Source organism: Rattus norvegicus, chromosome 2 (assembly GCF_021556685.1).
Source record: "Rattus norvegicus strain SHRSP/BbbUtx chromosome 2, alternate assembly SHRSP_T2T, whole genome shotgun sequence".
Classification (NCBI taxonomy): domain Eukaryota; kingdom Metazoa; phylum Chordata; class Mammalia; order Rodentia; family Muridae; genus Rattus; species Rattus norvegicus.
The window spans coordinates 116,643,483-116,655,643 of NC_141535.1; the positions used below are offsets into that span (position 1 = coordinate 116,643,483).

The 12,161-nt window shown below is 43.6% G+C and overlaps 1 protein-coding gene across 5 annotated transcripts in view; it reads left to right on the forward strand.

Moving 5' to 3' along the window:
• The window catches only part of Mfn1 (mitofusin 1), a 46,239-nt gene extending 34,357 nt beyond the window's left edge, over window positions 1-11,882 (forward strand). For 4 of the 5 annotated variants that reach the window (XM_087615662.1, XM_087615660.1, XM_087615665.1 and 1 more), the window contains 4 exons: window positions 1,177-1,329; window positions 2,366-2,562; window positions 7,589-7,723; window positions 9,786-10,399. In XM_087615662.1, coding sequence (XP_087471788.1) covers window positions 1,177-1,329; window positions 2,366-2,562; window positions 7,589-7,723; window positions 9,786-9,864 — 564 coding nt within the window. In that variant the 3' untranslated portion in view covers window positions 9,865-10,399. Of the gene's footprint in view, window positions 1-1,176; window positions 1,330-2,365; window positions 2,563-7,588; window positions 7,724-9,785 lie in introns of all 5 variants that reach the window. The other variant, NM_138976.2, reaches the window with a different exon arrangement.
• The last annotated feature ends 279 nt before the right edge of the window (window positions 11,883-12,161 follow it).

A 12,161-nucleotide genomic window follows, 5' to 3' on the forward strand; every position in this document is an offset into this window, starting at 1 on the left:
CATTTAAAGTTAATTTTTATATACAATACTCATTTATACTCAAAGGTTCCCTTCCCCAGTGCTCAATGCCCACTCTGCTCTCAGTCTGCCTTCCCGTCTGTCCCTTTGTCCTAGACAGTTTTGCTCCTATTTGCACGTTCCCGGTGTACACGAGAAGCACACACCCTTTTGTTGGCTATCTTACCCTGCTAAGTGTGAACTGGCATCTCATGGCAGGTTCGCTTTACATTTTCCTCGTGACTGACTTTGAACAGGTTTTCTTATGCTTGTTAAATAAGCCCTTTGTGTTCTATTGAGAAATATTTTAGTTGTACTAGTTTGTTTTAGGGATTCTTTCTATCTTCTGCATGTAAAGTTACTTTATAAGTAGGTGATATCCAAATACATTTTTCTGATGTGGGGCTTATCTTTTAATCTTCTTTGGTGTGCTTTGACATTTAAAAGGTTGGTTTGTTGAGGTGGTAGGTTCTTTTTGAACATGGTCTCAGAATAACCCAGGTTGGCCTGTGTGAGCCAGAGTGGCCTTGTTATGACAAATCCTCCTACCTCAACCTCCTGAGTGCTAGAATTGCAGGCAGGAGTCATCATATCCAGCAAAAAGTTTTTATTTTTTAAATGTTTTATTTATCATATTGACTTCTTGTCTGTCTTGGAGAGTATCAGACATGACAATAAGAGTCCACACTCTAACTTGGTTCTCCTGTTGAAACTCCAGTTTTAGGGGATTTAGCACTTTGGGTTATACTGCATATACATGTATACACACACACACACACACACACACACACACACACACACACACACACACTTAAATGTAAGGAAAGTTAATTTAAAAGAAGTTTTAATTCATATTGATTTAATGTTAAATTTGTTCTTTATATATCATTAGTTCACATTATAAAAAATAATTGGTGTGAAGGTGCACATTTGTAATCTCAGCAGTCTGACAGCTGAGGCGAAAGACTGAGTTTGAGCTCTAGGCTAGCCTAGGTGACAAGTTACCCCTCTCATCCTGCCACCCCCACTCTCCCCAAAAAGAACTCCCAGCATATCTGTATTTTCTTCCTTTGTTATGTTCATTAGCTGCAACCCCCGCCCCCAATAGTCTGCTTTAGTTTTAAAAACAAACAACTTTGTAAATTTAACTGTTCTGTTTTTTTCTCCTAAATCCATCAGGTCCCTAGATCTTTAGCTTCAACTCCTACTGCTCCTTCTAACCCAGCAGCACCAGATAATGCAGCCCAGGAAGAGCTCATGATCACACTGATCACAGGATTGGCATCCCTCACGTCTAGAACCTCCATGGGCATCATAGTTGTTGGGGGCGTGGTAAGAAATAGTTCTTTCATAAAGTTATGATTGTATTCTCAGGAGATATCAAGCATCTAAAAATCAGTGGGTTAAAGTAGTGACTAAAATTTTACAGCTGTAACTTATCTTGACACGTGCACATACTCACATGCATGCACATGCACACACACCTACCTTCCTACCCATACCTCAACCTGTAATTTTACGATGAAAGTCCTACCGGCTATCCAGTTGGGTTTTGTTTGCTGCTTGTTTTTTCCTTGGGGCAGTACGCAGAGTCCTACACATGGCAGGTAATTCACGGTAACACTGAATGACATCCCTAGCCTTATCTGGCTTTTAAGAAAAAGACCTATTTTCTCACCATAGCACACAAATAAGTGGTACTTACATACTGGCAAAACAAGAAGGGCCCAGTGGAAGACAGTGCTATAATCCAAGTTGGTAGGGTGTTTGCCTTTCTTTTGTGAGGCTGAGTTTGATCCTTGACACCAAACAAGATGTCCTATGTGGCTGTCTCAGATAACCAGTGGGAGGTGTCTTAAATATTAAAGACTTAGTAAGTCATCTTCAGGATTGATTGAACTCAGAGTATGTCTGTGCTCTTTTAATGTTTGAAACATTCAAACTAATTTTTTTTTGAATATCAAGTTAGGGCTGGAGAGATGACTAAGAACACTAGATGGTCTTCCAGAGGATCCCTGTTTGGTTCCCAGAACCCACTTGGCAGCCCAGCCATTTGTAATTCTAATCCCAGAGGTTCTGAAGCTCTCTCTTGCCTCCATGGTCATTACTCACTCACCTGGCACACATGCATGGATGCAGGCAGAACACTTAAAATCTTTATAAAGGGCAAGAGGGTGCTTGATTCAGCCTATCAGATGTGGCAAGCTATGAAAGCCCATCCTGAGAGTTGTACATTTTTCCACAAGATTCCTTTGTGAGGAAGGTATATCCACTTCTAGAAGATGAACCAGTGGTCACAGTGCCTTTCATGGTTGTACCCTCACAGTATGTTTTCTCCTCATGGTGGGCGGCGACTTTTATCTTTCAGATTTGGAAAACAGTGGGCTGGAAACTCATCTCTGTCACCTTAAGTATGTATGGAGCTTTGTACCTTTATGAAAGACTGACTTGGACTACTCGTGCGAAAGAGAGAGCGTTTAAGCAGCAGTTTGTAAACTATGCAACTGAAAAACTGCAGATGATTGTGAAGTTCACAAGTGCAAACTGCAGCCACCAAGTCCAGCAGTAAGTGCCATTCATCTGACAGCAGGCTCGCTCCAGGCCATGGACAGCATATAAAGCCACCACGGCAGGAAGAGCTCACCTGCTTCTGCTTCTCTGCACCCCTCATGTTCCCTGGTAGATTAAGTTTGAACATTTGGAATTTGGTGTATTGGAGCCCTTTAGAAGGCACAAGGGCTTTTAACAAATACTTCTTCAGCAGGCCTGAGTTTTGACCCTTTTAGGTTACTTGTGGTTCCTTCATCATGAAGATTTAGAATTTATTAAGGGGCTCAATTGTGGACAGATACCTGATGGTTTTGTTTCATTAAGGCAGTGTCTCATTGTAGCCCAGGCTGGCCTCTAACTCATGGTAGTCTTGTGCCTCAGCCCGCTGAGTCCACTTTTCCTGATGGTTTTATGATGAATAGAATGTTCTTTTTACTACCATAGCCCAAACTTTAAGAGTATTAACTGTACTGGCTTTTAGATTTCAAGAGACCTTTCTTAGAGATCTAGGTCCACCCAGTTTCTCCTCTTTTTTTTTTTTTTTAAGTTGTTGAGTAATATCTCACTGTGTAGCTCCAGCTGATCTTGACTTCAGAGATCTTCCTGCCTCTGCTTCTTGAGTGCTGGGATTAAAGGTAAAGGCTCCCATATCTGCCATAAAAATATTTTGTTTTTCAGATTTATCTTATTGATTTGAGTGCATACGTGTCTGTTTACTGTTCTAGAAGTGGTGGGACCTGGCAGAGTGGAGCCAGTAAACGAGGTGAATTAACATCTCACACAATAGCCAGCCTTCTTCAGAGCATCTGACACTCTGTACTCTGAGGTTAAGAAGAGTCTCACGAGTAAAGTGTACAGTCATGAGGGCAAGTTACACGTGGTGAACAAGCTGCCCATGGCAAAAATGTGTTTTCCACTGAGGCATATAAACAAATAACACTAGCCAGTTGTTAAGAACAAGAAACTGAGGTCATAGTTTTTTGTCTTGTTTCCTTGGAGTTTTCTCACAAGAACTCAGAATTCTCCTCATATGACTCCGTTCTAGGACTGTGTTTTTACATTTCTGTGCACCACATGTGTGCCTAGTGTCCTTGAAGGTCAAAAGAGCACATCAGATCCCCTGGAATTGGAGGTACATGGCTGTGAGCTACCATGTGGATGCCAGGAACCAAACCCAGGTCCTCTGTAAGAGCAACAAGTAGTGTTAACCACAGAGCCATCTCTCCAAACCCCCAGGTTCTACTTTTGTAACAATTAAATATTTACAAAAAATTTATTGAATTCCCTTTAAGCCAAGGTGCAGTATTATGCATTTAAATGTATTTGAAGCAGAGTTAAACGGCCCTAGAGGCTCTTAGCCCAAAGAGGACAAAGCAGATTACACGTAAGGGAAGGGAAAGTGGGGACAGGCAGGACCCCACAGAGAACAGTCCTCAGTAAAGGCCTCACGGGAGCAGCTAGCACACGAGGTTTGAACATGCACAATAAGCAGCTGGGAGAACAGCAGTGTGCTCAAGAATATGAAGAAGACATTCCAGTGTGGATTCAAGGGATTTGGTTCCTAAGACAGGGCCATCTATATGAACAGCTTAGAATCTGGATGACTGGGAGTTTTCAGGAGTTGGCTCTGAAACCAATCACTTTTAGTGGTGTAGTATATAGAATTATTTAGACAGGAGACAGGAATTAACTAGTAAAACTGTTTGGGACACCAGGTGAAAAAAAGGAGAAGTTGCACCATTGAGGATATCTTGATGGTCACTATTGTGGCCCTTAGGCTTTCCAACCATAGAGGACAGTTGATTGCCTTGCTCCCTTGGCATGTGCATGGCTCCTTTGGATACCATTAGAGCCTGTGCGTCTTGCATGTTGGTTCTAGACAGTTTCACCAAGTCTTATGTCTGATGTGTGCCATCTTCATCAATATGGTTTTACCTTCAAGTTCTGGGAAGCAACCAAGGGCAGTGGTACTAGCCTGTGTGGTTTTGAGAAATCTCTTGGACTTCCCCTACCTAGCAACTCAAGGGGAGGTGTTGTAGTAGATTAATCCACTCTGCTTGCCTGGTGGCAGCATGAAGTCCTCGATACCACCCTAATGTTGTAGAGTTTTGAATGAAAGACACGTACACACAGCTTTATTTTTTAATATGCCTCAAGCAGCTCAAACCTCCGCATGGCTAGCACACGCTCCCTTCTGATATTCCTGAATTATTACTTAGTAAACCTATATTCTACCCTGGCCACCCCAGGCTGTAGCTCTCTGCGCCTCGATCCCTGACTCTAACACGTTGGCTGTTTCGCTGTCCTGCACTTCTCAGGCCTGAATCTTCCTACTAACCTGCATGGCAGCTGTGAACCCATCTTCCCTGTGGTCCCTTACCCCGGAAATATAAAGTCCCGCCTCTGTCTCCCTGCCCAGCCATTGGCCGCTGGTAAGTTCATCTGCCAATCAGAGCCAGCTGGGGACAGGGACCCTTGGCACCTCACACGCAGAGTTCTTGTGCACCTTTGGGAAGTTGTAATGCAAGCTTTAAACCAAGTCCACAATGGGGAGGTTTTCCATGCATGGCACTGCGATTTTTGCTAAGCACTCTGACTCTTGTGGGGAATATTACCACCCCAAGTGGTGAAACATCATTTAAAGTGTGTGTGTGTGTGTGTGTGTGTGTGTGTGTGTGTGTGTGTGTGTGTGTGTGTGTGTGAAGGATTCAGAACTAGGATCTATAAATAAGAGATAACATGTAGCTGGGAGGTGGTAGCACACGCCTTTATTAATCAGATCTCTGAGTTTGAGGCTAGTCTTGTCTATAGAATGAGTTCCAAGATAGCCAGGGCTACACAGAGAAATCCTGTCTCAAAACAAACAAACAAACAAACAAACAAAATGGGGGGTAGAGAGGGAGGGAGGGAGGGGACTGACTGAGGTGGGGGTTCTGACTGAAAAACAGACACAGAAAGAATGCATGGTGTTTGTCTTTCTGGGTGTGGTTTCCTTCCTCAATGTGATCTTTTCTTTTTCTTTTTCTTTTTTTTTTTTCCGGAGCTGGGGACCGAACCCAGGGCCTTGCGCTTGCTAGGCAAGCACTCTACCACTGAGCTAAATCCCCAACCCAATGTGATCTTTTCTAGTTCCATCTGTTTACCTTAAGAGTTCATGATTCCACTTTTTTCAGCAGAACAGTATTCCTTAGTGTATGTGTACTACATTTTTATGTCTTCATCCGCCGAAGGACATGCAGGTGTTTCACTTCTCACTGTGTGAATAGAGTGCTAAAGAACGCAATGGCTAAGCAAGTGTCTGGAGGGGGAGGGGGAGTCCGGTGCACATTTGCTGAGCAGCGGGACACGTGGGTCACATAGTAGGTAGATCTGCTTTTAGCTTTTGTGAGTTCTCCACACTGAGTTCTATGCTGGCTGCACCAGTTTGCAATCCTACCAATAACAGATGAGATGATCTTTTACCACATCCTCACCAGCATTTATTTTTAGTTGTTTTCTTAATCACAACTATTGTGACTGAGGTAAGATTGTTGAGGTCTGGGAATTACCACACAAACCATTTAAACAGCGATCTCTATCAAATAGGCATTATTTATTGAATGCCACACCCAAGACTGATCAATCAGGGCTACAGACAAAACAGGGAGCTGAGTGTGACATTGAATTAAGATCCTATAGTGTTTTTAAGCCTAAAGTCCACAAATATCTGTACCAATCAGGATTTAGGGATAGGAGATTTCCTTAGGAACGTGTCTGTTATACATTTATCCTGTTTCTATTGATTGGGGTATTCTACTGTGGCAGGGACTTGTCTAACATTCATGACTTAAGTTGCCAACCAGGTTACCCATGCACTCGTCTCTTTCTGCTAAGCAGAATGTCATTTCCCAAGAAGGTCTTGGGAACTTAAACTTTACTCGACCCTGTACTCAAAATGGAAGTCTTATTCCAAAATAGCTTCTTATATTGGTGCAGGTGTCTTCCTTATGTTGGGGTCCATCCCAGGGGCAGCTTATAAAGGTAAGAAATCATAAAAGCTCACACACAAGTGCAGGCAGTGCTGCTGAGTGATTGGTTCAGGCCCACGCTTCTTGTGGCTCACTAGACAAAGCAGTTCTGACCGACTGCTGTTGTGATTTGATTGGTTTCCCAAGAACACTAAAGCATAGAACATCATAGCAACAGCACTAACAGTATATGAGAAAGTTTCCTTATGGTATAAGTAACAGCACAAAATGGTAGGCTACACAGGTAGTAGTTACCTAGGCTTTAACATGTCACCTATGGCTTAAGATGAAACCCCAACGTTGTTTTGATTGCTAAGAATACAGAATATTTTTTGAGATATTTCTTATCCGTTTTTCTTCTTTTGAGAGGACTGTGTTCAGATCCAAAGCCTGTTTTTTAATTGGGCATTTTGTTTTTAAGAATCTTTGTCTTCTTTAGTTCTTTCTAAGTTCTGGATGTTAGTCCTCTGTCAGATTCACAGCTGTCAAAAACTCTGCCCCACTCTAGGGGTCTCTTCATTCAACTGATCGTGTCCTTTGCTTTGTAGAAGCTTTTCAGTTTATGAGGTTCCATTTGTCATTTGTTGGTCATAATTCCTGAGCTGAAGGAGCTCTGTTCCAGAAGTCCTCTCCTGCACTTCTGTCCTGTAGGGTGCTGCCTCATTTATCCTGGCAGTCTTAACACTTTGTCTCCCGAGTGGCCACATCCTGTTTGTATGCACGCCCTTTGGTAGCAGTAGCACAGCCTTGTGAGCATGTTGTCTTGAAGCAGAGTAAAGGAGTCTGTAGTTACCATCAGTTTACAAGTGCCATACTGTCTTTATGGCTTAGCTGTTAAGATTTTCTCTTTAGCTGGGCATAGTGGCCCATGCCTTTAGTCCCAGCACTCCAGAGATCTCTGAGCTGAGGCCAGCCTGGTCCGAGTTCCAGGACAGTTGGGGCCATACAGAGAAATCCTGTCTCAAAAAACAAACAAAACAAAAATTTTCTCTTTAATATGTTTTAGGAAACATTCATATTTTTTTTTCTTTTAGAGAAATGGCCACCACTTTTGCTCGACTGTGCCAACAAGTTGATGTTACTCAGAAACATCTGGAAGAAGAAATTGCTAGATTATCCAAAGAGATTGACCAACTGGAGAAAATACAAAACAATTCAAAGCTCTTAAGGTAATAAACCTTTTGTTGGTTTTTGTTGTTGTTTAGAGACAAGATTTCTCTGTGGAGTCCTGGCCATCCTGGAACTCACTCTGTAGACCAGGCTAGCCTCGCACTCAGATCTGCTTGCCCGTGATTCCCAAGTACTGGGACTAAAGATGTGTACCACCATTGCCTGGCTTAAGATCAGCCTTTTCACCATCATAACATAACATTCAAAATGCAGTTATATGAAGTCACTAATGGCTTTGTATATATAACTTAAATTAACTTTCTGTGTTGCTTTCGATTAAGAACTTCCATGTTTGCAGCTGGAGATGTGTCTCAGCTTTTAAGAGCACTTGCTGCTTTTGCAGAGGACCTCCTTGGGTTTGGTGGCTCCCAGAACCCACATGGACCTCATAAAACTGAAAAACCTCTGTATAGCAAAGGGTGCCCAGCAGCCACTTGTAACTCCAGTTTCCAGAGAGTATGGCTTTAGTCAGCACAGAAAGGCTTGAATAAAATTTTTTATGACACTTCAAAATATGGTAAATAAAATATATCTTGAAAAAAACTAAATAAAATTTGAGTTTTATTAGCAAAGTCTTCCTAATATGGACATTATAGGACGAGAGTCCATGTTTAATTCCCTATACTTTGGAACTTGAGTGAAAGCCAGTTGCTTCAGGAGAGTTCATCTGAATGAAAAAGAGTTTTATAGGACTTTTACTATCTGTTAGGCTAGGACAGTTCTCTTTTAGAACAGAAGTTCAGTAAAAATGACAGTGGGGCATTGTGGCTGCACCTGGGTGCCCAGCACCTAGGAGACAGGAGTAGGTTCAAAGTCTCCTCAGGAACACAGCAAGTTCAGGGTTGTGGGTCAGTGGACGGCACCAGGAACCTTGGTAAGGTTGAGTGGCTTCAGAAACCCCAGCACCCACCTGGGGATGGTAGGTGTTTGACCTACTCCCAACCAGATTCCTGGCCTGGAACATGTGACTGCCACTCCCCACATAAAGAACAAGACTCAGCACAGAACTCAGAGTTCTCCATGCTAATGAGGTATCTAGTAGGAGCAGGTTCAAAGTCATCCTCAGGGACATAGCAAGTTTGAGGTCAGCCTAGACCTCAAGACCTGGCTCAAACAAACAATACCCTGAACTAACCTGTTTTTTCCAGGCCTGAGACATTTGCATTTGAAGCAGTGAAAGTGCAGGTGTCGGGATAAAAAGAACCCTGGTCTGTTGTGATGGCTATGGATCCTCTGGGATACAGGGGTGGTGCTTATCCTCACGTTCTTAACCATGAGCCCCTGCCTCATGTTATGACATATTATTAACACCATCTGAGCAGTGCTGCTGACCGGGGCACACACTGCGTATAGCTCCACACCAGAGAGTAGCTTTGGCACTATGCAGTTTGCAGACTGGCCTCATGTCCTGAATTTTGGGGCATATGTCATTAGTGAAATGAAGGTGTTTGTGCCTGCATGCTACTCATGTTAATGATAGAGCCTTCCCGAGTGTGCAGTACAGCCCAGCACAGCCCAGCCCAGCCCAGCCCAGCCCAGCCCAGCCCAGCACAGCACAGCACAGCACAGCACAGCACAGCCCAGCACAGCCACAGCCACAGCCACAGCCACAGCCACAGCACAGCACAGCACAGCACAGCACAGCACAGCACAGCACAGCACAGCACTCACTGTTTGAAAATATGCTACATGGATGTGTGGCTGGCTGTTTAGTCAGGGCTTCCTCTCAGAGGCGGTTTGACTTCATCAAGTCTGATGAACTTTATACTTTACACATTACTTAAAGGTAGTTTCTAAGACAGTTATGATTGGGATCCAAGCTGTGACTTCCGTTTAAGCCATATGCTAGGCTGTTTCAATATTGGAGTCCATGGCTCTTGACCTTGAGGTCATGTTCACTGTGAGCACGGCAGGACCACACACGGCAGCAGCTGTGTGAGTTTCATTGAGGGTGGGTGGCCGCAGCTGCTTAAGGGCTGCTTCCACATTTGGGTAGAATGTACTCTCCTCAAAGACTATTAGCATAATTTGGTTGGTGTTTATTTGTTGTCTTTTAATTAGAAATAAAGCTGTTCAACTTGAACGTGAGCTGGAAAATTTTTCGAAGCAGTTTCTCCACCAGAGCAGTGAAGAATCCTAACAACAGAGGCACTGTAGGAGGACGCGGACTTGGAAGATGGGAAGTGTTACTTTTATGAGCCGACCTCAGTAAAAATGACTGACTCTCAGTACCTATGCCTTGCGGAGATTGTGGTAATGACCTGTCTCAGGGCTTGCACCGTTGGAAGTGTTGTGATTGACTTAGCTTTAGTTTGGAGTAAAGACTGAGTTGTTCGGGTTAAATGATGAATTCCTTTAGAAACAATGGAACCTGCTTTGTGGCCCCTGAGGGTGGGTCCTGCAGCTCCTCACCAGGCTGTCTGTCTGTCTGCAGCTCTCAGTAGCTGCTTCCTGGCATCCAGGAGTTAGAGACCTTTTCATCCTCTTCCTCAGTGCTAGTTCTTGATGCTTCTTTAATGGGAATAGTGACTTTGTCTAAAGCTGATTTGTTCAAACCAGGGGTGTGGGCTGCACCTGGGGGTCCTACAGTTACTCTGTCCTCACAGCAAGGATGTAACCACTACTGAACAGTTTTTACTTTCTTTTATTCCCATTAAAACTGATGTGAAATAGTAGCAAGGCCTGTCATTATAGCCACGCATGAAGGAAGTGTCTGGGTCTGCTGTCCTGCTCTCTCTTTAGAAGCATTTCAGCCTTGAGTCCTGCGAGGAGAACTTCTCTGCCTAATGTGAAGTGGACGGTCTGAAGGGGTGAAAATGGCCAGAGGGGGACAAGGCTGTGCTTGGGATGTGGTGACATCACCCACCATGACAGTGGATCCTTAGGAGGACTCTTACTGAGGCATTGGGCCTGTCTCCATTGGAAACTTTGAATTACAAGAATTTCCTTGGGCTCCATTACAAATTACCACTCTGGGTTAGTGGTTTAGGTTTAGGTTCATGTAAATGTCTGATTGACAGTGGTATGGAAATACTTGTGAGTAGCAGGACAGGATTATTCTCTACCGCCACCCCCGGGGACACTGCATTCCACTATGGTGTCAAAGGTCAGCATTTCGGGCTTCTTGAAAGCAGAGAAGTGGTTAGTATGACTACATTGAAGAGAGGGGCAAAGAGATCCAGCAAACCGTCCACCTCCTTTCTTCCTGGAGCCTTTTCTCCTTTAGTCCTCAGCATTTCTTTCCTACAGGTCTGTCCTCTCAATAGGTACACCTCTTGTTGGTTGGTTGGTTAGTGTGAGACAGTGTTTCTCTACGTAGTGTTGGCTGGCCTGGATGGAATTTGTTCTGTAGATCAGGCTGGCCTCAATTGAGAGTTTCCTGACTCTGCCTCCTCAGTGCTGGGATTAAAGGCGTGCCCAGCCCTAGATGCACCTTAGTTTTAAAATACTTGACCATAGAGACGTTTCAGAATTACTTAATTCCTATGCAGATTGAGTGTTCAGTTGCAGTATTCAAATTTAAATTCAACTGACTACCTTTTGCTTTTATTGCTGATTTTTAACACCCCCCACACCCCCCAACAGTACAGGCAACCAAGTGGGATTGGCTGAAAATTACATGAAAAACTAGTATCTAAAATTGAGGTCTGCTAACCTAGGTTACAAAGTTAATTAGCAAGCTACAGCTTGGTACTCTGGGTTATCAACATCACTTTTAACCGTGTAAGAAGTGTGGCTTATCAAGCCTCAACACAGGTATGGAATCAAGTTGGGTCTGCAGCAAGCTTCAAGAAGCCGTGCATTGCCGCCCTGTACTCTGAATCTGTGGACCAGTGTCTGTGGTTCAGAGTGCTTTTCTTCCCTGGTTAAGAGCGTGGTTCCAGGTGATGGAGGGAACACGTCCCGGTGCTGAGCCTGGAGTGTTGACATGAGCAGCTCCTTTACCAGGCAAGAGTGACCTGTGGCTCGGGGCTCGGCATCACAGACTGCAGTCATGACTACTGCGCATTAGTTGCAACACACATACTTGATGATTTACTGTGTCTGTTTACAATATTTATAAACTTTGTATGATCTTAAACTTTTACAAAACATTTTTTAAGTATGCAAGCTTCCAAGATGAAAATAAACGTATCTGCCTATTAGTTGATAAATGTAGCATTTATCTCAGTGACTTTGTTTTCCACTCACATCAGTCAATTTCATGGTAGTTGTGTAAGCACACAGGTGAGGTCCTGTCACTGCAGAGCTATTGTATAGACACTGTAGAGTTCCTTGCCCGGTCACCACTGTCAGGAGTAGTTTGAGAAGTTTTCCTGGTAGGTGTGCAGCTTACAAGCAGAGTCAGGAGGATTCCCTGAACAGCTAGAACTAATACAAGCATCCTTCACCCTTGGTTTGTTTTCAAAACAGGGTTCTCTGTTATATAATATCCCT